General features: G+C 61.3%; 1 protein-coding gene across 1 annotated transcript in view; it reads right to left on the minus strand.

The window, feature by feature from the left end:
* Positions 1-9,855: 9,855 nt before the first annotated feature.
* The window catches only part of QSOX1 (quiescin sulfhydryl oxidase 1), a 35,174-nt gene continuing 19,828 nt past the window's right edge, over positions 9,856-25,201 (minus strand). Inside the window, exons 3-12 of the mRNA XM_075002755.1 lie at positions 24,690-24,738; positions 24,220-24,322; positions 22,151-22,241; positions 21,776-21,921; positions 19,448-19,582; positions 18,160-18,289; positions 12,868-12,990; positions 12,577-12,724; positions 11,621-11,797; positions 9,856-10,682 (exon numbers count right to left, since the gene is read on the minus strand). Coding sequence (XP_074858856.1) covers positions 9,868-10,682; positions 11,621-11,797; positions 12,577-12,724; positions 12,868-12,990; positions 18,160-18,289; positions 19,448-19,582; positions 21,776-21,921; positions 22,151-22,241; positions 24,220-24,322; positions 24,690-24,738 — 1,917 coding nt within the window. The 3' untranslated portion in view covers positions 9,856-9,867. The remainder of the gene's footprint in view (positions 10,683-11,620; positions 11,798-12,576; positions 12,725-12,867; positions 12,991-18,159; positions 18,290-19,447; positions 19,583-21,775; positions 21,922-22,150; positions 22,242-24,219; positions 24,323-24,689; positions 24,739-25,201) is intronic.

Consider the following 25,201-nt stretch of genomic DNA (forward strand, 5'->3'; position numbering starts at 1 on the left):
GTGGAACTCATTGCCAGGGGATATTGTGAACAGCAAAGATGTGAATGGGCTAAAAATAATGAGATAAGGTCATGGACCATAGGGCCATCAATGGCGACTTGTCAAAATGGGCAGGGACACAACCCTGCACTAAAGAACAGATGGAGATGTTTCAGATCTGATTTGCCCTACATGGATTTTTTTTTTTTCAGTTTTTTGAGACTGCCACGAAACTGAAATATCAGTTCTTCGCCCTGCTCCACCCAGGATCCCCTGCCCAGATGATGGGCCCCACAAGGTGAGATGTCACTTACCACTGCATCAGCTGCCCATAGCAAGACCCCATCATTGGTCGGTGGTCCATGTGACATCAGCTGCTGCCCCTTCTTGGGCAGGTCTTTGTATTATTAAATGCCCAAACACGGTTGAAAGCTTTGGATGACTCTGCAGAGTGGGCCGTGCACATTGGCTGGCTGAGCAAGGCTGGCATGGGTGGGGAGCTGGCCAGAAGAACAGCCATAGTGGGCAAGGCTAAAGGTCCATCTAGCCCAGTATCCCGGTTGCCGACAGTGGCCAACGCCAGATGCCCCAGAGGACATGACCGAACAGGTCATCACTAAGTGATCCCTCTCCTGGCATCCATTTCCAGCCTCTGACAAACAGGTTAGGGGCGCAACTCCTGCAGGATGGAGTCCTCCCTGCATTCTCTGTAACCTGCCTCTGCGAGGGAATAGCTAACAGTGCTGAGAGACTGATCACATGGGTGTTTTAAGAACATAAGAATGGCCATGCTGGGTCAGACTAAAGGTCCATCTAGCCCAGTATCATGTCTGCCAATAGTAGCCAGTGCCAGGTGCCCCAGAGGAGGTGAACCGAAGTCAATGATCAAGCGATTTGTCTCCTGCCGTCCATCTCCCGCCTTCGACAAAAGGCTGGTCACCATACCTTACCCCTTGCTAATAGCCATCTATGGACCTAACCTCCAAACATTTATCGAGCTCTTTTTTAAACTCTGTTAGAGTCCTGGCCTTCACAGCCTCCTCTGGCAAGGAGTTCCACAGGCTGACGGTGCGCTGTGTGAAGAAAAACTTTCTTTTATTAGTTTTGAACCTGCTACCCATTAATTTCATTTGGTGTCCTCTAGTTCTTATATTATGGGAACAAGTAAATAACTTTTCTGTATTCACTTTCTCTGCACCATTCATGATTTTATATACCTCTATCATATCGCCCCTCAGTCGCCTCTTTTCCAGACTGAAAAGTCCCAGTCTCTCTAGCCTCTCCTTATATGGGACCCGTTCCAAACCCTTAATCATTTTAGTTGCCCTTTTCTGAACCTTTTCTAATGCCAATATGTCTTTTTTGAGGTGAGGAGACCACATCTGCATGCAGTACTCAAGATGTGGGCGTACCATAGTTTTATATAGGGGAAGTAAGATATTCTTCCTCTTATTTTCGATCCCTTTTTAAATTATGCCTAACATCCTAGTTGCTTTACTGACTGCCGCTGCACACCGCGTGGATGTTTTCAGAGAACTATCCACTATAATTCCAAGATCCCTTTCCTGATCTGTTATAGCTAAATTTGCCCCCATCATATTGTATATATAATTGGGGTTATTTTTCCCAATGTGCATTACCTCACACTTACCCACATTAAATGTCATTTGCCATTTTGCTGCCCAATCACTCAGTTTGCAGAGATCTTTTTGAAGTGCTTCACAGTCTGCTTTGGTTTTGACTGTCCTGAACAGTTTGGTGCCATCTGCAAACTTTGCCACCTTTCTGCTTACCCCTTTCTCTAGATCATTTTACAGTGGTGTAACTTGCTGTCTTTGGCTGGGGTCGAGGGGCAGGTGTTTCTTCACACCCCATGAGTGAGAAAGTGACAGCGCAGTTTCTTGCCAGTGTAGACAAGTCCTAACCCTCTCAGCAAGATGGGACACAAGCTGGGTCTACACCTACCGGAAGAGGGATTCGATCATTGGCCATCATCCAGGGTTTTCGATGGAGCACACCTAGTGGGGGAACACACAAAATTGAACCGCCCAGGACTCGACAGTCGGCCCTGGCGCTCCTCAGCATCGCAAGGTGGCCAGGAGAGTTTTTCCCGTCGACCTCCTGCTGTGTGGATGACCAGAAAACGATCTTCCATATAACAATTGCAGCTGTGTAATTGGCATGGCTGGAATTGTGTTGCTCGTATGCATCAGAGGGGGTGGCTGTGTGAGTCTGTATCTGCCAAACCAGCAAGAAGTCCTGGGGCACCTTATAGGCGAACAGCTATTTTGGAGCAGAAACTCTCGTGGGCAAAGACCCGTTTGGTCAGATGCAGCTGCGCCGATAAATCTGTTTGTCGATAAGGTGCCTCAGGCCTTCGCATGGTCTCAGCTGGATTTTTCAGTCTGGCACAGACCTGGCTTCAGTCTGGGACTCTTTGCACCGGTACCGACTGCACTGGCAAAGCCGAGCTGAGCTGAATCGGACGGGGCGTTAAAATCAGCGGTTGCTTTAAGTGGGGCTGCAGCGGCATACACGGCTCTGAGCGTGGGCCCACGTCCCGCGTGGCAGGAGCGGTGCCTTTCCCTGGTGGCTTGTAGCATTCGGGGAGCTAATAGAACTCGGGGGCAGCTGGCTGGCATGACGGGCCTCCCTGGGCAGGGCTATACCACGCTGGCCACGCAGCATAATGCTTGGAAGAAGCCATGAGCGGCTGGGGCCGGGGGGGTGGGTAACTGCAGCTATTCAATTGTATTGCTCTGACTCAGCCACCAGCCCCCAATGGTCCCAGCTCCTGGCTGTGAGCAGTTTGCTGGAATAAGGCAGCCCTGGGACTGTCCCCTGCAGCTGGCAGGAGCTGCCCAGAGCGGCTGTGGGGGTATTTCATGCTCTGAGCAGCCCTCCCCCCTTCCCCAGCCACTTGATGGCCGAGGGGCCCAGCTGGTGGGGAGGGGAGGATCCCTTCCATAGCGCTGACAGGTGCCCTGGGGAAATCAGGGTGAAAGGCGACTGAGGCAGCAGCAACTCCGCTAATGAGCAGGGCCCCACCCCAGCTATCAATCACCAGCCTGGGGAAGGGCACAGCCCTGCATGAATAGCCTCTGGGGTGTACAGGCCTGGCAGCCGTTCGCTCTGGACACAGGGCAGGCGTGGGGCCGGGCTGCCACCCACGGGCCTTGTGCAGATGGGTCTTGACCTTACCGGGAGGTTCCCCTCCTGGCCGCCAGCAAACGTGAACCTCTACAGGCACCGGGGTGGGGTGGGGCGGGGGGGGCGGTGCAAGGCTGAAAGAGAAGCATTTGCTTTCACCATTTCAGCTGCTCGGTTTCCATCAGCAGGAGGAGGGCAGGTGGCGACTGGCTGAGCGTCAGGGCCTTTTACAGTGTGGGGGTCAACGGGTGTACTGCTGCACTGAGGGGGTGTGGGGGGGGCCTCTTTTCGGCCACTGGACACACCAGGGTAGCTGTAAGAAACAGGAAGAACAGCTCCGTGGTTGGAGCATGGGCCTTGTAACCCCAGCGCTGGGGGCTCAATCCTCGAGGGGGACATTTAGGGGCCGGAAGCAAACAGGTTTAAAAAAAAAAATCTGCCAGGGATGGTGATAGGCCCTGCTGGGAGCTCTGGATTCGCTGACCTCCGAAGGTCCCTCCCAGCCCTAGGAGGGGTATGCCAGCTCCTTTATGGCATGAAATAGGAGCTGCAGGCAAGGCACAAGGCCAGTCAGGCAGTCGTGATGTGGGAAGTGGGTTTTGCTGGGAGCTGGTTGCAAGCACAGAGGGCTGGCGGTGGGGGTGTCCGAGAGATCCCCAGTGTCAGGCATAGGGGCAGCTGTTGGGCAAAGCCCCCAAGAGGCTTGGACCTGGGAGCAAAAAACTTGCCTCCCGCCTAAGGGAACCGTTTGAGTCCTGCTGTGCTCAGGGAAACGGACATTTGTAACGTAGTGGGATTGCAAAGCAAGACTCCACTCCAGCACCGGGTCGCCGCCTCCTGGAGCCGCTCGCAGAGCCCCGGCGATTGCTACCTGCACTGACGGGGTCGCCTCATGCTGAAACAAGGGGGAGGCTGAAGACTGTGGTGGGGGATTCCATTCCCTCGGGAACAACTGGGAGACACCAACTTTGGGCCTTATCTGCCCCACTGAAAAGGCAAACGGCCACCACTTGTTTGGGCAGCCGCCTCGCAGAACCCAAGTAGGAGAGTCTCTCGCCAGGGCCAATTCAGCACAATCCAGAGACAGGGCAACTCCATCCTGGGGGGAGCACCCCAGCGCCTCCCTTCAGCTGAGAGACAGGACACCCCCTCCCCACAAGCTGCTCCATAACCCTCCTCTCCCTGACAGGGGAGATGCGCCTCTCCAAGCTACGGTGAGGCCCCACCGAGTTCTCCCTTGGCAGAGCCTCGTCCTTGCACTCTTGTTTCAGAAGAGCAGCTAGAGGCAGAGAGGAGGCTGGGGACCTTGGGCCTGCCCCACCCAGTGGCCCTCTGCCCCACCACAACCCCCCCCCCCCAGGGTGATGCCAGGTCATTAAAGCTGAGAGCAAATGAAGAAAATGAACACTGTTGGCGATTTCTCTTTTCCCTCCGCTTTGGAGACACACTGGCCTGGCAGGAGGCCCCATAATTTCCATTTAAACCCTCACCCCGCTCCAGCCAAGCAGAGGCATTGGCTCCTGCCAGCTCCCCCCTCTCACACTGGGGAAAAATTCAGCCCAGCTCTCCCCAGCTTGGGACCTCCCTTGCCTTCATCACCACGTAACCATGCAGAGATTTAGCCAAGGGGGCAAGGACATATTGGCCCCATCTAGCAGGTGGGGGGACACAGAGGTGATGTGACTTGCCCAAGGCTATGAAGAGAATCTGTGGCAGGGCAGGGTATGAACACTAGTAAGAGGTAAGACTCCCCCTGACTTGTCCCTTAGTCACCCTTTCCCCGTAGCCACCAGGGGCCCAAGCCCGCCCTAAGCAAGTGCAAGGTGGGGGAGGAAGGAGAAGCTGCAAGCCCCCCAGAGCCACCGCCTCCTCCTTTTCTGGGGTCCCTCCGGCTCTCCCCACCCCCACCGAGCAAAGTGAAGATGTCGAGAAAAAAGGCTCCAAATCGGATTGACACCCCCTGCCCCCCCCCGTAATAAAGTTTATTATCAGCCGGGCTCTAAGCCTTTTAAATCCCCCCCAGCATGAGGAGGGCCGGGATTAGAGGAGGCCGGCGTAATCCCAATGAATTTGTTACAGGCGGATTTAGCCAGCGCCAGGGGAGCAGATGGCCCAGGGCCCAGCCCTGCAAAACAACCATTTTCCTTAATGATTTGTAACAAGGATAAAAGGGCAGGGAAACGGGGCCAGCGGCACTGGGGTGTGGGGCGCACAGCCCAACCAACAGGAGGCTACGCAGGCACCCTCACTGCTTGCGGAAACAACCGGGCTGGCGCAGCCCCAGCGAGATGCACAGGAGAGGACACGGCCTGCCCCACGCGCCTCCCTCCCCGTGCCAGGCGGCAGCACACACCCAGCCCTGCAGAGAGCATGAATAGCATCTGCTGGCAGCAAGGCCCAGTGTATGCCGGGTGAGCCCCTGCCTGGCACCGCCTCACCCCATGCCCACCCCCCCGCATCTGGGGCATGCAAGCCCTGGCATTGCTGAGGCCAGGACAGAGCCTGCTCCCAGGTACAGCTCAGGGGCCACTGAAGCGCTGGTGATTGGGACCAGAGGCAGCCACTACTCGCCTTCCCCACAGCGCCGCTGCAGGACAAGCTGCCCACCTGTTGCAGTGCCTCACCACACCAGGCAGGACCCACGCCGGGAGGGCGGGTGTCCCTGTTCCCAGCTGAGGGCTTGGGTTGCCAAGCAGGGGATTCAGGTGCTGCCCAACTGATTAGCCTGTGTTTCTATTGGGGGTGCACATCCACTCATGCCTGGGTGCACATAAAATTTATTCCACCCATGGCTGGACATATAGACAAGGAAGTCCCATGAGGATGGGGCCTGTGCTAACAGCGGTGCCATGAATTGCTCACCAGGAGCCGACCGGAGCCCCACCTGCTCCATGGACACAGCCTGTCTGTCTACAGGCGAATCAGGCTAACCCCAGGTGAACAGATCCTGTCATCTCGTAACCACGCCCTGAACCTGTTCACTCCCTGCTCATCAAGGACGCATCCACCTGTGAGCTCTCATTTCCAGGAGCAACAGCAACAGCCAAGCACCTGTTCCCTGTGGAGGCAGCACCCTGAGCAGCTAGGAGCCAGGGAGACCCAGGAGTAACCAGCAGGTGTGGTACCTATGCTTGGTTCAGTGCTGTTGGGATGCTCAGGGTTGGACCCTGTTGAGCTACCCACTATTGCAGGCTGGTCTCCAGCCCACCACAGCAGAACTCCGCAACCAGCTGAGGCCTCCTTTCTTTGCCAGGCCAAGTGCCACAAAGGTTGGGGTGGATTAAAACCAGCCAACAGGGAGGGGACAGAAGGATGTTCCTGCTCCTTCCCTGGTGGTGCTGGTGCAGAAGTTTCAGTCCCTTGGGGAACAGAATGTGGTGGAGGAGACAGAACATGGGAGATGGAGAGGACAGAAGAGGTTCAAAGGCCACACACTCCTTGTAACAGGGGTGCTACTTCAACAGCAGGGGAGCGCCAGGCTTTGAGCGACGGGTTGGTGAATTCTGGAGCGAGGGTGGGGGTGCCCATGCCCCAGAGGGTCCTGCAGACAGAAAAGACATGGGGGCCTTGCAGGGATTTCTTCCAACAGAGGATCCCCACCTTGGAGATGGCTGGTAGCTCACCGCTCCACTGGACAGGCGTTGGCAAGAGCTGGAGTTCAGCCGCTGAGGTACACCCTTCTGCCTCCTGTCCAGAACGCACAGTTCACGCACACAAGTCTAAGCCAACACCGCAGATCATTTATTAGTAAAAATAATTTATTCCCCCAACACAAGCGAAGACAGTCCCACCTGGGAAGCCACCACGCGCAGAGCCCCGGTGGTGGCAACCTGGTGCCAGAGGAGGACAGATCACAACCCAACCACCATTTCGAAAGGGGGAAAAAACAAACCAAACCAGCAACTCAAAAGAAATGGTTCTCCTCCACCCTACCTGGAACAGAAGGCCCCCTAGGTCTGTTGGGGCAGAGAGGCTCAGACTGGGATAACACACCTACTCCTGGGCACAGTCCCAGGAAGTTCACAGCAAGGTGGTCACCCGAGCTCCAGGACCTCTGACTGGAGATGACGAAAGGAAGGTAAGCAAGCAACAAATCAGGGAGAAACCCACAGGGGAGCTGAGAGCCCATGTTTTGCAGCTCAGTTCAGAGGTTAAACAACAGGCACATTTCAGAAAGGAGCAAAGAACTCAGCTATCTCCAAGGGAGATGTGAGACATCCTGGCGGGTTTAGGTCAGATGGAAGGGAGACACAGAAGCCGCACCACTCCCAAGGGGACGACCAGGCTATGGTGAGTGAGGCCGAGGCTGAGTCCAAATGTTCCCAAGCATCAAGTTGGGGATGGGGGCAGAATTCTAGGTTGTCCCTCTACCCCCAACTTGCAGGGCCCTCCCCTCTCCTCGTCTCTCCCACCCTCCTGGCTAGTTTTCACAGGTGAAAGGGAACCAAGAAACGACGTGCTGCTTACACCCTAGTGCCTGTCTGCAGGAGGGTGGACTGGATGCACCTCAAGATTGCCACAGGAGCACCACCAACGGTGGGGAGAGCGCAAATCAGTCACTAACATTTTTCCAGCTGTCTGACAGAGGCATAAGCAGCCGAGTTCCCTCAGCGGTCCTGCTGGTGACAGGGCCGCCCAAAACCACAGCCCCAGGGAGACCTTAGCATTAACTTTACTGGCCCCTACCGGCCAGGTTTGCAAAGGGAACTGGTGATCGCAGATACTAATCTTGACATGCCTCAAAAGGCCCCTGAGAGTCAGGGTCATCTGGGGCATCTCAAACAGCCCCATCCAAACGTCCGGAATCGGGGTCTTAAAATGAACTCCATGACCCCTCTGCAGGCAGCCTAGGGGGGCCTGGGGTTACTGGTAGGGTACCAAGAAACACTCCTTCATCCAGCTGGCCTTTGCACCCCACCAGTCAAAGGCCATTAGCTCAGTGCTAGACGGTCCCTGCCCTGCGCACCTCACTCACTAACCATCGCAAAGGAAGAGACGGGATGGGGAGCCAGGAAGTGATGGCGAAAAAAGGGGGTAAGCTGAGGGACTAGGGTTCCCCCATTCCCATTCCTCGCAGGTGGAACAGCGCTGGGGTAATGGCCGATCCTAAAGGAAATCACAGCAGCGCAGGCCTTCCTTGGTGAGTCCATTCAACCACTTTTCCTTGTACAAGGGAAGTGTAGCTATAGAGCTGGCCCCGCGCCAGGCAGCAAACAGAAGAGTTCTGCTGTCCTCTAACGTCCTGGGTGGGACACCTCCTCCCCCCTCTAAAGCATGAGGGTAGCAGCAGATCTCTCCAGCCAGTCCAGGGGTGGGACGCTGGCCAACGACCCAGGCAGATGCATATCCCCAGCAGCTGGAACGCAGGCTGCCGCAGAGGCCGCCCTGCAAACCTCAGGAGAAAGTGGAGGCAACCGAACACCCTCAAGCACAACGTGGGTGGTACAGAATGCGAAGCTCTACTCAGTCACTCAAGGGTCCACTTCCCTTCCAGCCCACGCACGCTCTGGGTTTCAAGGACGACGGCCATAGCAGCCTTAGGTAGCCACTCCTCCCCTGCAAAGCCTGGACTCAGTGGGTCTCACCCCCATGGCTGTTCTCTCTACCCCCAGACCAGGGCAGAGCCAGCAGGGGAGGAACCCAAGAGCACGGAGCAGGTGGCATTGCAGGAGGGGATTGAGATGCATTAGGCTAAGGAGCGCGGTGGCTCATGACACAAATAACATGGAGGGGGGGAGAAATGCGACAGGTCAGGCTTAAGGTAAACTGGGTTAGCCCTGGCTACGTGGCTTCCTCTGCACCTGTCTGCACGATGCGTCTCTCCAGCCAGGGGACCACACGTACCCTGAGCCGGGCGCTCGCCAGCTGGCCTACAGGTGGGAAGGAATCAGCTGGCAAAGTCCTGCACCCTCCAGGGGCGCCTTGTGCTGGAGGTTTCCAGTGGCCAGGATCCCCCTGTGGTAGCCCTGCCCTCAATGTCCTCATCATGGACCGGCTGCCCGATGGCAACTGCCACGGAGCCGAGGTGGGCTGGAAATGGAGGCAGAGGCTGCATGGTAACCCCAAGCCACCCAGGCCCCCCACTGCGTGGTCCCCCTGGGTCCGACCGGAGGGAATTTGGAGTCTGCTCCCACTCTGGGCTCCATGCAATGCAAGACGCAACAATGGTAGTGACATGGCCGGCTCGGTTCCCCTCCTGCTCTGCCCCAGCTCTAGGGGTTTCATCCCAAAGGGCCTTCTCTACACAGGGACAACAGAGCCGCCCCCCGGAGACGGGTGCTGCAAAGAGGCCTTGAAACCAAGGCATCAAGAACAGGGCTGATCACGTCTGCTCTCCTTCAAAGGGTTGTAAGTCCCACCCCCTGTGGGGCGTGACTCATCAATGGCTCCGCCCCCAGCCCCGCCCCAGCAAACCCTGAGCAATGGCGGAGCTGCTATAAACCAGGAAGCAGCTAGATCCCCCCTGACCCCTGCCCCAACTCAAGAGCAGCTCCGCTACAGCTCGCTGAGGCGCTCCTGGGGCTCGGGATGGCTCCAGGATCCCCGAAGGACTCCATGGCCATGCCGGTCTGACTGGACAGCACCGCCATTGTGCAGCTGGTCCAGAAACCAGCCAGCTGTACTAGTGGAGAAAGTCCGGGGCTTCTCCAGCCGGATCCCTGGAAGGAACCCTCCCCACCTGCCCCTGCAACGTCACATCACCCCACCCCTGCCACCCGCGGTGCCCCTGCCTCCGTCTCACGCTGTGGGGAAGCCGGGGCGGCCCTTGCAGTGCCTGGTGCGCATGCGGAAGAAGGCACACATGCCCAGCAGGCACATGGAGGACAGGAAGTAGAGGACGATGCACAGGCTGATGTCCAGGTGAGAGAAGCCAGCTCCCAGCATGTGGAGCAAACGACTCCTCCTCAGGGCCTCCCCCTTGTCCTCCTGCAGGGCCCCCACGAGCTGCTTGGAGCCCAGCCCCTGCCACCTCAGGCGCTCCCAGGCCGCAGGGTAGTCCAAGACCTGGAGACCGTCGGCGGCCGCCAGACGCGGGAGGGTGTCCCTCTTGCTGAGCCGCTGCACCTTGTTGGCCGCCACGGCTGCGGCCTTCAGGGCTTTGCTCTTGTAGTGCAGTTCGCTGAAGAAGTCCAGGTCCACAATGTCCTCGCCCGGCGCCGGCGGCTTGGGGTTCAGCCGGACAAAGCTCGGCTTCCGCGGCTCCCAGGCGCCTCGTCGGGCCGGGCCGGCTGCCTCCGGTCCCTCACGGGTTCCTTCTGGCTTCTCCTGGCCCTCCTCCGCCCTGTCATTCTGTCCTCTTTCCTCCTCCTCCCGCCCCGGGGCCCTCTCTCCAGCTTCCTCCTCGGCCTCCCGGCTGTGCCGGAGCAGCAGGGACCTCTCGGGCTCCGTGTAATCCAAGACGATGTTGTATGGGGAGTAGTGGGCCTGGAGGAAGCGCAGCACGGCCCCCTCGTCCCACACGTGGCTCTGGTGAAGCACGCGGTGACACGGAGGGCAAAGGTCTGGGGGAGGCCATTGCACCTTGGGGAAGACGGGGTCCTCCGTGTCCGCACCTGGAGATATCGGATGGAGCAAAGGCCTCAGACGCAGCCCAGCAGGACGGCCCAGGGCATGTCACCCTCTCCACCGGAGCCCTGCAGGACGGGGGCTCCCACGCCTGCTGGAGCTCAGGGACACCCCCAGCGCCCCAGCCCTCGCCCGCTCTCCTTGCTAGCGCCAGACTCCCGCGGGGCCCACGCATCACCCTGACTGGCAGGTCCATCAGCCATCCCGGATGAGGGGGAGCAGGTGCGTAGGATCCCCCAGACCAGGATCTCGCGGACAAGAGCTGCAGCCCCCCGACTCTCCAGCCCGGCCCCTCAAACTCGCCCCGGCAGGTTTCCTCTGGCTACAACAGGCTCTGAACATTCCCCGCCTGTCCGCCAGCCTCAGCTGAGTGCCGTGTGGTGGGCTGGGGCAAGGCTGCCCGGAGGGGGAGGAAGCCTGGCGGCTTACTGCCTCCTCCTCCTCGCTGTGTCTGCCCCGGCCCCCGTGGAGCTGGGCTGGTGCGTGATGGGGGAAGGACAACGTCTGCGCCCCATGTTAAACGGAGCATTTGGAGCCGTCTGAGCAGGAGGGTCCTGCCAGGGCATGTGCCGGCTTTTCCAAGCCCCCCTGCGGGAAGCTGGAGGAGATTTAACTGCCTCTCTGGGGCGGCTCAGCCGCCAGCTGCCTGCTCCTTTCACCTCAGCAGGCTGTGACCCCGCTGCTTCCCCGCCACCCTGCAGAGCGCTCGGGGCTGCCCAGCTCCTGCTTCGGCAGGCGAAAGGAGCAAAGCTGGCAGCCCGGCCTGGCTAGAGGAGACCTAGCACCAGCACCGCCCTGACTCCAGCCTGCCTGCACTCAGCCGGCCCCCTCCTTCGGCAGCCACAGGGTCGGCCTCCCTGCAAGGCACCTCGCGCCGCTCGTGCCTTGGCCAGGCCCAGCCTCAGCAGCTTGACCCCCGGCTTACCTGCCAGCCGAGCGTTGACCTGGTTGTGTCTGGACCAGAGCCAGAGGGCCGCTTCCTCCACGCTCCTCACCCTGGCCATGGACTCGGCGGCCATGGCCTCGAAGTGCCGGGCGCACTCCCGGCAGCCGAAGAAGGACTGGATGTACTTGCGCATGGCGGCCAGCACCTCCAGCGGGCCTGGAGGAGGAGCCCAAGGGAGCTTGGTCAGGGTGACCAGCTGGAGAAACCCCCGTGGCTCTGAGAGGCCCTGTGCCCCATAAGCTCCAATCCTGCTCCCCAGTGCAACCTGGGTTCTTGCCGGACTGCTGGGAGGGTCCCTGGGACGGGCCAGCTCAGGAGCAGGTGACCTCAGCTCCACTTGGCCACTGAGACAGCTACGTGGTGCCCAGCATGAGCTGCCCAGAGCAGTCAGCCCCCGGCCCAGGGAGACACTTGTTTAACCCACACCCTCAGCGGCTCGGGGGCCCCCGGGGCGAGTGTCCGGGCCCGGCACTACCGAACAGCAGAGGGCCTGGCGGAAGGCTGAACTCTGGGCACAGCTGATGATGACAAGGGCCAGGCTCTAAGATCCCACGAGGCAGCCCAGCCCTCCGGGGCCTGCGGGGAACCTCCGGCTGACACGCCCGAGGGGGAAGCAGCATGAAGTTCGTGCTGGTGGGACCCAACATGCTGCAAGAGGGGGAGTGTGGCCGCAGAGCCGAGGCACGAAGGGTGCGGTGAGAAATGGGGGAGCTGACAACGGGGCATACCAGCTCCCTCGCCCAGCCAGGGAACGCCCTTAGCTTGCTGGCCTGAGCCTACCTCCCCGGTCTCCATCCCATTTCCCAGGCAGCAGCAGCTCCGAGGCCACAGCCAAGGGAAGCTACCAAGCTGCCTCCCGCACCATCGTCCGCGCAGCCCAGAGCGAGACCCTCCGGCGTGTGCCAAGGGGGCCATGCCTGGGGTGGCCCGTTTACCTGTGCTCAGCCAGGGGTACTTGGTCGCCTGCACCGTCAGGAGGTGGAAGAGGGTCCAGAGGGAGCATGGGTAGCCTCGGAAATGAGGCGCGCTTCCCTGGCAACCCACCCAGGTCACGTTGTCCGACAGCACCGCCGAGGCTCGTCCCTGACGGGGGCAGAGAGAGGCGGGTGAGCGGGCCTGGCCGGGGCGGGAGAGCAGGTGAAGACGGAGGGAACGGGGCGGGGGAGAGCTGAGGCTGGGTGGGGGCAGCTGTCTCCACGCGTGGAAATCTCCCCCAAGCGACCCACCTCTTTTCTGTTGGTCAAGAGCAGCTGCAAGGCCCGGTAGGGAATCCTGGCCGCGCTCTGGCTCCTCAGCCACCTGTCCAGGGAGCGCAGGAAGTTGCGGACGAAGGGGCGGCCGGGAAAGTACTGTGGCAAGACCAGAGAGGGGAAAAGCTGCATCAAACAAAGGCCCTGCTACTCCAACGGAGGGGGAGAGACACCGGCTCTGATCCCCGGGCTGGGGACGTTCCGAATGCTGGGTTGAACGTGACGGGCTTCAGGGCACAGGTCAGCCCACGGCAGGGAGCTCCTCGGCACCACTCTGCGTACGCGCCCCTGCGCTGGGAGGGAAAAGCACGGGGGGGCAGCGGCTCTGGTGAGTCCCAGGCATAATGGGCACTGGGTTAGAGCAGCCGACTGGGGGGTGCCTGGCTGGGACGGGGGCGTGCACTGAGTAGGATATGTTATATACACCGTACGTGGCCGCTTGCGCTCTACCCGCAGCTGCTTGGCTCTTCGTCTCCTGGCCACCCCGGCCCCCAGCGTCAGTTAGTTAGTGACGCCATCGCATCCCCCCGAGCCCTTTGCCAGACTCTCCCGGCAGGAGTCACCCCAAGGCTCTGCAGGCCAGGGGGAGCCCCGCTCGGTCTGAGGGCCCCGGCACACAGCGGCCCAAGCAGCAAAGCACCGCGATGGCCTTTCGTTTGCATTCGAGCGGCCGCCACGGCGAGTGAGTCAGCCTGGTGGGCCACGACCCAAGAGCCAAATCCCACCGGTCACTCCCAGCAGCCTCCGAGGAACGCGGAAAGCTCCTTTGACAGTAAGTCCACTCCAAGCCGATTAGTATCAGCACCTGAAAACCGCAAGCGCTTGAGGGGGGCTGGGAGCAGCACACACAGAACCGGAGAGGGAGAGACCCACGCCAGGGACAAGCGCCAAGAGAGGAGACGGTGGCAGTGGGGAAGTGGAAAATGAACGAGGAAAGACAGCGAAAGCAGAGGAGCATTGGGGTGTTACGGATCTGGTCTGCCAGGACACCTCGTTACGCTGCCAACTGAACACAGGAAACTGCACTGAAGGCCCCCCAGAGGACGATGGCTGTCAATCCCGCCCCCCCGGGGCCTGATTCTCCTTTCAAAGCCCCCCGGGGGACACTGGTTGGGGGGGGTGGGTAGCAGTGCCCCGCCATCGCCCCCTGGGAAACACAATCGTGAAGGCTCAGAGTCTGGCCCTGGAGAGAGGATCAGAGCAGACGATAGGGTGGCAGCCGCGGGGAAGGCCCCAATTCTGGTGACGCTGCACCGTCTAGTGGTGAAACTTGAAAACAGCATCTCAGGCCGCGCACAGAATTGTGTTTAACTCAGGCTAGAGCAGGGATGGGCAACCCCCAGCAGCTGGGCCTGGCGTTCCTGCTCTGGGAGGCGGGTGATTCATGGCACCCAAAAGTGCTGGGAAAGGGGGGGGGAGCAGGTGCAGGGCACATGGGGGGGCAACCAGGGGCCCACAGGTAGAGACCCACCACTGGTTCACAGAGATACCCTGTCACCAGCCTGAGGAGACAGAAGGGGGAAGACGATGCACAAGAATGGTTCCCTCCCCATCCACGCCCTCCCCATCTCCTCACCTACACCCCATCCACGCCCTCCCCATCTTCTCACCTACGCCCCATCCACGCCCTCCCCATCTCCTCACCTACACCCCATCCACACCCTCCCCATCTCCTCACTTACGCCCCATCCACACTCACCTCATCCACCCCATCTCCTCACTTACGCCCCATCCACACCCTCCTCACCTACGCCCCATCCACAACCTCCCCATCTCCTCACCTAGGCCCCATCCACACCCTCCCCATCTCCTCACCTAGGCCCCATCCACACCCACCTCATCCACACCCACCTCATCTCCTCACCTACGCCCCATCCACGCCCTCCCCATCTCCTCACCTACGCCCCATCCACGCCCTCCCCATCCACACCCACCTCATCTCCTCACCTACGCCCCATCCACGCCCTCCCCATCTCCTCACCTAGGCCCCATCCACACCCACCTCATCCACATCCACCTCATCTCCTCACTTACGCCCCATCCACACTCACCTCATCCACCCCATCTCCTCACTTACGCCCCATCCACGCCCTCACCTCCCCATCCACGCCCTCCTCACCTCCCCATCCACACCCACCTCACCTACGCCCCATCCACAACCTCCCCATCTCCTCACCTACGCCCCATCCACAACCTCCCCATCTCCTCACCTAGGCCCCATCCACATCCACCTCATCTCCTCACTTACGCCCCATCCACACTCACCTCATCCACCCCATCTCCTCACTTACGCCCCATCCACGCCCTCACCTCCCCATCCACGCCCTCCTCACCTCCCCATCCACACCCACCTCACCTACGCCCCATCCACAACCTCCCCATCTCCTCACCTACGCCCCATCCACACCCACCTCATCTCCTCACCTACGCCCCATCCACGCCCTCCCCATCCACACCCACCTCATCTCCTCACCTACGCCCCATCCACGCCCTCCCCATCTCCTCACCTAGGCCCCATCCACACCCACCTCATCCACATCCACCTCATCTCCTCACCTACGCCCCATCCACACCCTCCTCATCCATGCCCACCTCATCTCCTCACTTACGCCCCATCCACACTCACCTCATCCACCCCATCTCACCTACACCCCATCCACGCCCTCCTCACCTCCCCATCCACACCCACCTCACCTACGCCCCATCCACACACCCCTCATCTACACTCACCTCCTCACCCACACCCATGTCCTCATCCAGACCCATATCTCACTCCCTTTCCCGTCCACTGCCCCATCTCCCGCCCATCCACTCACATCTCACCCTTTCCCGTCCACTGCCCACCCACAGCCACCCCCACCTCATCCCCCTTCTCTCACACACCCACACACACCTCTGAGCTTTGCAGGGAAGACGGCAGCTCATTTGGTGCCTCGGGCTCCTTGTGCATTTTCAGCCTAAGACTCTGTTCCCTCCCTCCGACCAGCTTTGCCTCCTAATCCGGAGCAGCCATTCCTGCCACCGGCCCACACCGAACACACTGCACCCGACGGACTGCTCCTAGCAAGCTCCCGAGCCCAGGGGACGGGTGCGGCCACACCCCTGCTGCCCTGCTTTAGCCGCCTGCGGGTCCCACCCGGGCTGCACTCTGCTGGGGGACAGTGTTTTGAATGGGCGGGCGGGGTATGCACTTAACAAAATCTTCTGGGGCTCAGGCGGAGTGAGGGATTGAGAGCATTAGCTAAAGCCAGGCACCAAGCAGGGTAGGTGCTAAGCAGCTTTCGACCCCGCCCTGCACGCCTGACTCATACTGACACTGGCTAGGCTAGTCCTGCTGTCCTCCCACGCACCTTCAAATGAACCTCAGCCTGCCCCATGCCATCCTCTGCTGGTCGGAGACCCACTCAGTTCCTTAACAGGCAGAGCCGCCCAGTGGGATTTATAATCATGCGGCCGTTGGGAGAAAAAAAGAAATAAAGCGCCAGGCTGAGAACGCAAAACTCGGCGCACTCATGAATTTAGATCACTGGATTTTAAGGCAAAAAGGGCCACAGAACTATACCCAGCAATCTCTGCAGCACACCTCTTCGGTCAGTTTGAGAGAGAGCATCTCCGTTTGCAAGCCCGCCAGCTGCGATTAAAAGGCTTCATATGATGGAGAATCTGCCTCTTTCCTAGACAAGCCGTTCCAAAGGCAAAACCCTTCCTGGTTACAAAAAAATCACATTTCACTTCTAGTCTGAACATGGCTCGTTTCTGAGCAGCGGATCTTGTCGGGCCTTTTCCTGCTCTGGTAAAGAACCCTCCGTGATCAGAAAGCTCCTCCTCATCTTTTAGATCATGATCAAGTCACCTCTCAGCCCTTGCTCGGATAAACTAAACAGCCTGAACTTATGACAACGCTCACTAGAAGCCCCCGAATTATTCTGGCAACTTTCTTCCGACTCTTTCCAATTTTTCAATTCAAACCCAGGCTTCCAAAGGAAATAGGCTAGAGAAGTGGTTCTCAGCCAGGTCTGCAGAACTCTTCCATTAACCTCGTGTTTCTCAACCTTTCCCATGACCTAAACAATATTGGGTTCATCTAATTTTGAGTTATTTATCCTTTTTGCACAATTCTAAATCCAATGGCAAGTGGATTGCCTGCAGGCAAGTTCTTCCAACCAACCACTTAGGATTAAGTTGTTTAAACACACTTGTTGCAACGGTAGGAAAAAAAAGTGGGTGGGTCTGAAAGCCGGAGGCACTGGGGGTACTTTAGGTGGAGAATCACGGGGCTGGAGGATAACCCCACGGAGCCCAGGTGGAGACTGCTCCAGACTCTTTCGCTCATAAGAAGGTTCCTTGCTCTCCCAAAGGCATGGCTCCTCAGAGCACTTCTGCAGCCCTCACAAAAGGGGACTTCCAAAGGTAAGTTCTGGAGGCTGGCATGGGAGAGAACAAACCGGCCAAGCCAGGTATTCCCACCACTTCCAACGAGGCCCCGCCCCCTTTGTCTAACAGAGCCCCGCCCCTTCCAATGAGGCCCCGCCCCCATCTACCAGGGCCCCACCCCTTTTAAGAGGCCACGCCCTGTCTAGCAGAGCCCCGCCCCTTCCAACCAAGCATAGGTGTGCAGGAGCCCCCAAAGCCGCTCATTGCTGGGTGACTGCAGATCGGAGCGCACAAGGCAGATGCTTAAGGCAGGGGTGAGATTAGGAGGAAAGCGGTTGCATCACGGCAGGCGAAGGCTGTGCCTCGGTGGTGCCACCTCGCCAGAGGCTCGAGGGGGCATGGCCGTGACGGGTGGGCGGGGTTTCCAAAGGCTGGTGCCCAGACGTGATGCGATTGGTCACCTCACCAGTGCAGGCTGGGAAGGGGCATGTACAAGTTTCACACCCGCCCCAGGCAGCTGTTGCAATTCCTACTTCCCGGTTAGCTACACGCAGGCCCCGTATTCACCATCGAGGCTTGTGCGGAGGTAGGGGCTGGAGCCAGAGCCGGGGGTTTGGTCCTGCCAGCGCCATGGGGCTGGGGCCTGGACAGACGGACGGATGGTTGCAAGGGGTGCTGAGACAGGTTCCTCTGCAGCCCCGCTGAGCATGGGAGGGGACACACTGCACCTCCTTTGTTCTGGGCTCCGGTTACCAGCTTCCCACTCCTCGAACCGACGCCAGGGGAGCGTCTAGCAGCTGCCACGAGGGGCAAGTGACGCCCCCATGTCCACCTTCACCCTGAGGGGCTGCAGACCGGCCGGCCTGGCCTGGCCGACGACTCCCGGGCGCTCACCTTGGCCAGCACCGTCGTGAAGTCCTTCAGGGCCCTCAGCCGCTCGCCCGTCAGGACCGAGTACCGAGCCACCTCCACCCGCAGGGCGTAGTGCAGAGCCGACTCCAGGTCGGCCATGTACAGCTTGGAACTGCAGAGTGGGGAGAGGAAGAAAAGGCCTTAGCAACCCGCCCCGGTGCCCCCTGGGAGGAGGAGCCGTTGCGTTACCGCTGCGAGTCCTGGCCCCTTCTCCTGCCAGGGGACACCTGGGCTCAGCCCCAGCCCCAGCCCCAGGGAGAGCCCAGCCTCTGGTTCCCTCCAGCCCTTCCCAGGCGCGTCTCTCCCTGGTAGCGTGGCTCCCCCAGGGCTGGGGCCGACGGGGCCCACTCACTTCATTTTGCAGCTGCAAGAGAATAATGGTTGGACTTCCATAGCCCCCATCAAAGCACACCCAGGAGCAAAGGGCCATCTCCATCTACAGGGGATTGGGGGGGGGGGGGATAGAAACTGGGGTGGGAGAGGGAATGCGCCCACCCAGGACAGCGCCAGGGCTCAGACCCGAGCAGAATGCAGCCCACCAGGCCCCCTGCAGGCCTGCACTGGGGCAGCGAGCCCTCCCTCCCCACACGGGGCAGGGCAACGGCTCCAGCAGCCCTGGCTGGCCAGGTGGAGCCAGGAGCATGACCACCTCTCTCCCTGCCGCTGACCCAGCCTGGAACCTCCCCCTCCTCTGAGCGTAAGCCCCCGGCAGTCCGGGCGGAGCAAGCAGCTGGGACCTCAGCAACCTTCACCCGCTTCTTCTGCCCCACTCCAACCCTCCCCCGAGCCGGGGAAGCCAGGCAAGAGCCGCCCGCTAGGCATTCACGTCAGCACCTCTGGGCTGACTGCTCCTGGGGAGCAGGAGCTGCGCTCCCCTGCCCTGGGGGCCACCGTCACCAGCTGCTGGTGGCTGGCAAGTGCTGTCTTCAGGAAACCCGCCCTGCGTCGTGTCTCCTGCACTCCCTCTGCACCCACCCTGCGTGTGCAGGGGACTCCACAGCCTGGGGAGGCAAGCTCCCAGCCCCGCCCCTTCCAAGGAGGCCACACCCCCTCTGCCTACCAGAGCCCCGCCCCTTCCAACAAGGCCACGCCCCCTGTCTACCAGAGTGCCCCCCCCACCCCCACCCCTGCCCTTCCAAAGCAGGAGGCCAGCAGCCTGAGGGCCTCCCTCACCACCAGGTACAGCAGCATACAGGGGAAAGCAGCCAGTTCCCGCCCCAGAGAGCCCTGTGTGGGGCCAGAGCGGGGAGTGGGGCCGGGGGCTGCTCACCGGTCCGCGTGCCTCCGCGGGGCAGGGGTGGTGCTGACTGTTGTGCCTGGAGCCTGGCTCCATCCGTAAGGGCCTCGCGTGACCCCAGGCAGCCCCCGCAGGAAGGAGGTGTAGAAGGATCGCGCCTCCATTTGCCTGTGGGGAAGGAAACGGGAACCCGTGAGGGGCCTCTGCCCTTTGCACAGGGAGGCTCCTCCGAGCCTGTCCACACCCCCACCGCAGCTCCTGGTCACCCGCAGGCAGGCGGCCGGGCGCGGCGCCGGGGATGCACACAACCGGGCCTGGAAGTGGCGGTGGGGGAGATTTGCTTCCTGGGTCTGTGGCTTGGAACTGCAGCCCCTGGCACCCCACAAGTTCTGCGTTCACCCACCCGTCCCTCCCAGCCGCTCTCACCCATTCCTGGTTATTCCCCTAATGCACGGCCGGCCAAGCTCCCCGAGCACGTGGCCCGGGCTCCTTCCGGCCCAGCCCCGCTGCTGCCGTCGCAGCGCCCCCCGCCTCAAGCGCTCAGCGGGAGGCCCCAAGCAGGCCCTGGTCCCGTGGGCGTTGCAGGCCAGCCAGCAGGAGGAAGGGCCCAGCGTCCCCCAGCCTCACCGTCCCCTGCAGCCTCCTTTCACCCCAGGCTCTGGGGTGGGACGCGCCTGCCCTGGGAACGCGCCCCGGGGAGGCAGGAGAGCTGGCGAGCAAGCGCTCCGAGGGGGAGGCGGATGTTCGGGTGCAGGGAGGCAGGCTGGGGCTGAGGGGAGAGGAGCACAGGGCTGCCACCGCTTGCATCCAGCCACCCTGGCAGCTCCAGGACGTGCCGCTTCCTCTCCCCCTCCGCAGGCCGACTGCACCCGGCTTTGCCCACGTGGGCTTCCCCCCTCCAGGCTTAGGAAGGCACTGGGCTCGGCGCAGGATAACCTCCGGCCCTGGGGGGGTGTTCGCCACCTCAGGACAGCTCGGCAAGCCGGAGCGAGTGGGGGGGGCGCTCCCTACTTCACCCCCCTCTCCCCCCCCGAAGGAGTCAAGCTGTCAGGCTCGGGGAGAGGCAGCGACAGGAAAGCCCAGGAGACCCAGCAGCGAGACGCTGCCCCTTCCCTCTCCGCTCTCCCAGGCCCCGCGCGCCCACCAGCAGATGGTGGAGAGACGGCGTCGTCACAAGCAATTTTCCCCTCCACCGGCTCCGCGGCAAGGACACAAAGGCTCAGCTCGGGGGTGAAGCTGGCATCAGCAGCTGCCCCCCCCGCCCCGTTGCAGCCTGGCACACCTGTCCCCTGCCTGCCAAGCCGCACAGGTGAGATTTCAAAACACCAGACCTCCCGCTAGGGACAGCCCGAGCTCCCTGCTCGGCTGTCACCCCACAAGAGCCCCTGCTCCCCAGCCCCTGTCAGGGACGCTACACGTGTCTGCCTGCCCCCTTCCCAGAGCGCCAGCCTGCCATCCATCATCCGCCCGGGGTTGAAGGCACCATCTGGCTGCTTTTCCTAGCGCCGTTCAGGAGCAGGGACCCACGAGAGGTGCCACGTCCTGGCGCCTTTGTTCTCCGCCAGCGTTTCAGAACCAGCCATTGTCTGGCTCCTAATGAACCTTCCCGCAATTAGCAAACCGAGGGGGTGGAGTGGAGAGGCCGGCCAAGGCTGGTGGGTGGGGCAGAAGGTCCAAGACAGCCTGATGCCCTGCCAGCTTCACCAGGTCCACCGACGTGCTCCCCAGCCAGGAAAACACCAACTGGCTGGGCTGAGCCCAGAGGATTTCAGCAGCTGCAGCTGGTGGGGAGCTCTGGGGAGGAAAGTCACACCCAGCACAGGACCACGGAACTGGAAGGGACCTCGCAAGGTTATCGAGTCCAGCCCCTGCCCTCACGGCAGGGCCAGGCCCTGTCGAGACCATCCCAGACAGGTGCATGTCTGAGCTGCTCTTCGAGATTCCACCACCTCCCTAGGCAATTATTCCCAGGTCTCAACAAAGGAAACCAGGCCAGGCCAGACAGTGCAGCTCCGGGGGCGCCAGGCCCTGGCTTTATCTCTGCCAGCACCTGGGTTCGCACCCCATCCCTCAGGGAAGGGGCACCTAGAGTTTAGCAGAGAACAAAGCTCTGGACAGACCCCAGCCGGGACGGGAGAGGGGCTGCCCCAAAACCCCCTCAAAGGCCCTGGGGTCTCTGTCTAAGGGACGTGGATGGGAGAACCAGCCCCTAAGCATCGAGGTTCCCAGTGCAGCGAGTTCGCTCCGGCGCCAGCCCCACGGAGCCAGGATTCCCCCTCCCCGCCCCCCAGCCCAACCCACCCACCAGCAGCACACCCACGCCGAGGCCTGGCACGTCCCAGCCGGCAGGGAAGGACTCACACAGGAATGCGGCTGACGGCCCCGCTGCTGCGGAGCAGGAAGGCGGAGGGGAAGGAAGTCACACCGTACTGCCGCACCAGCTCCGCCTCACTGCTCAGGACTCTGCGGACGGCCACGTTCTCGTACTGTAGCATGTCCAGCGTCACCTGCAAGGCAGCGCAGACCCGGGGGGGGGGCGTGTTAGGCACTAGGGAACGTGACACCCCAGGGCAAACCCACCGATTAACCACCGGGTTAGGGGCCGGAGGTCCCTGTTTCTCAGCAGCTTGTCCTGAGCCTGGGATCCTCTGCTGGGACCCACTGAGGCACGTGGTGAGAGGCTCAACCTGTCCCGGGTGCTAGGGCAACACAAATACAGAAACCAACAACACCCACCTCTCTGCCCACAAAGGAGCCGGTCGTCTCGAAGATCACCGCCAGGTATGTGACGTTGTTTCTCTGAAAGAAGCCGCGGATCTCCTCCACGCTGCAGGAGAGAGCGACAAGGGTCTCAGTGACCCGATCCGAGCCGGTGAACACGAGCCCTGCCAGCTCCACGCCCAGCAGCTGTGCTGGGGGCGGGGGCCTTTGTCCTTCCCGCCAGGAGGGAGTGGAACCCTGAGTCCAGCTGGCTTTGTCCCCCGGGATCAGCTCTGCTCCTGTCCTGTTCGGCTCACTGGCCTGGTTTTCGGCTTCAGCTCCTTGGCTCTAAGGGACCCTGCTAGGGTCAGCCAGCGGGAAGGGGGCAAGGTGGGGGGTAGGCGGAAGATTGCCCCCCGCTCCACTGTCCTTTGTGGGGCAAGCCTGAGCATGGGACACTGGGCTTCACTGCCCCACTGCACCTGTGGCGTCTGACTGCCTCTGCCTGGGGCTTTGCAGTTTTCACTCGGGGCGATACATCTGCCTTCACCAGGGAGTGGCACAACAGTGGATGCCGGAGAAGAGCAGGGGCCCAGCGAGGTGGCTTTGGAAGCAGAGGTGCTGCTGGGAGCCCAGGTAGCAATGCTGAGACAGTGGGAGGAAGGGTCCTGCAACGGGGGGGGGCGTAACAGCACCTCGCTGGGGCCGTCCTGCCCCTTCACTGAAAGGCGGGAGGGGATGGCGAGGGCAGGGCAGTGAAACCCCAGGGTCCTGCCCGGCCGGATGCACAGGGAGGAGCCGTCAGGTCGGCCCCTTGGCACACAGAGGAGACGGGGCCCGTGGCTGCCTGGGGCTGGGCGTGCGTATGCTCACACTCGCCCGGGCAGGACGACGGACCCGAGACAGAGCAGGGGAGTTCCTTCCATCGGGCTCTGCCAGGCTCAGATCCACGAGAAAGGCCTTTCCCCACAGGCCAGCTTGCAGCCAGAGGGGCTCCCTGCCTCGCAGCAGGGCCTGGCTTCGGGCTAGGCATGGCAGCCTGGGTCAGCCAGCCCCAGAGCCAGAGGACAGCAGGGACTGCAGCTGGCAGGGCAGGGCAGGCCAGAGAGAGCAGTGGGCCCTGACTCAGCCATCACACCCCTGCGCAACACATGGGGCCCCGGGGAAGCCCCCAGCCTCCTGCTCCAGAGGCTCACACCGGTGCCCTCCCCAGGTCTCCCACCCATCCCGTGACACAGCACAGGGCACCCACAGGTCTGCCATGTGAGCGACACAGGACATGGACTTCCCAGCGCTGCGCCCGAGCGGTCGCTCTACTCCGCCCCGTAGAGCGAATTGGGGCCCACAGCAGCCTCCCGGTGAACAGGCGGTGCCGGGGGATTCCAGGGCCTGGCTGCCCCTGAGCATGTGGGCAATGGCACAGCAGCCTGCCCCACGCCCCGCCCGGCCTCTCCGCAGCGCCAGGAAGCGAAGGGGCCGCCCCACTTCCCAGGCCAGGAGGGCAGTGAGGGGCACGGAGGAGGAGGTGCCTGTGTGGTGGTGGGGGGGGGGACACCACAAGACCCCCAGTGCTGCCACACCAGGCCTGTAACACCCCCTGCCCCACCTCAGGCCGTGTCGCTCGGGGAGGGGCAAGCGGGCAGTGCTGAGTGGAAAAGGGCCGTGGCTTGGGGTGGGGGTGGTACTTGCAGCAGGGGGTTACCCCAGGCCCCACACTTGGCCCACTGGGGGCAGGGGGCTGCCCCAGGCCCTGAGCCCCCCTGGGAACGTCGTTCCGGGCGGGCTCGTTAGAGACGACCGGTGGGAAAAAGCCTGGTGGGGAGACGGCCCTCCCGGGGCTGCGACGCTCCCAAGAAAGCGACGCCAAAGGCCCGTGCCCTTGGCCGCCAGGCCCCGGGGCGTTATCCCCTCGCTCCCACGCCAGGATCGCTTCCGCTCACACCTCTGCAGCCGCTGCCCCGGCACGTCCGCAGGGGCTCTGGGCAGCAGGGCCCGAGCCAAGGGCAGGCCCCGGGGTCCTGAGGCAGGAGGCCCAGTTCAGCACTCCTGGGCTTCACTTCCACCCCGCAGCCCCACACCCGCTGGGACGCCCCACCCCCAATAACCTGGCTGGTTCCAGGGGCGGACAGGCCGGCGGCCACGTGTCCTTGTGCGTCTCCAGGCTGGTGATGATGCTCTGTCTCAGTTCCTGAACGCTGCTCCCGGGGTCTGGAGAGGGGGCGGAACGGAAGAGCTCAGCCCCACAGCGAGGTGGGCAAAAGACCCAGGGCTGCGTCCATGTCACACCTGAGCCCAGCGTCACCAGGGGACGACACCCCCGCAACCCACGCCGGTGCCGCTCTGGGGACCCATTAGCAGCACTGACAGAACTGGGGCTTTTGCAAAGCTTCAGATGCCCGGATCATTTATTCGCTGCTGAGCGTCACCCCAGCCTTCCCACCCTCACCGGGGCAAACCACTTCCTGGCTCTCCCCAGGCCTGTGGGCTGCAAAGGGGAAGGGAACCCCCCCCAGCAGGGCGAATTCCAGCACGGGACCCAGCCGGGGCAAAGAGCCGCGAGGTTTCGGTTACTCACTGAAGAGCCGTATCCCGTCGGCAGGGCTCTTGGAGAAGGCCTTGAAAAACTGCAAAGGAACAAACTGGCGTTTGCAGGAGCCTGGGGAGAATGTAGAACTACAGGCATCAAAACCCAGAGCGCAGCATGGGCCAGGAAGCAGCTTCAGCGGAGGGCAACAAAAATGATGAAGGGCCTGAAGCACACGGCCTAGGAGGAGAGGCTGAGGGATTTGGGCTTGTTTAGTTTGCAGAAAAGAAGAGTGAGGGGGGATCTGATAGCAGCCTTTAACTGCCTGAAAGGGGAGCGCTAAAGAGGATGGAGAGAGAGTGTTCTCAGTACTGACCGATGGCAGAACAAGGAGCAATGGTTTTAGTTTTAGCAATTAGTTTGCGGATGACACAAAACTAGGGGGAGAGGTAGATACGTTGGAGGGTAGAGAGAGAATCCAGAGGGACCTGCATAAATTGGAGGACTGGGCCAAAAGAAATCTGATGTGGTTCAATAAGGAGAAGTGTAGAGTCCTGCACCTG

This window comes from Carettochelys insculpta, chromosome 9 (genome assembly GCF_033958435.1).
Source record: "Carettochelys insculpta isolate YL-2023 chromosome 9, ASM3395843v1, whole genome shotgun sequence".
Taxonomy (NCBI): Eukaryota; Metazoa; Chordata; order Testudines; family Carettochelyidae; genus Carettochelys; species Carettochelys insculpta.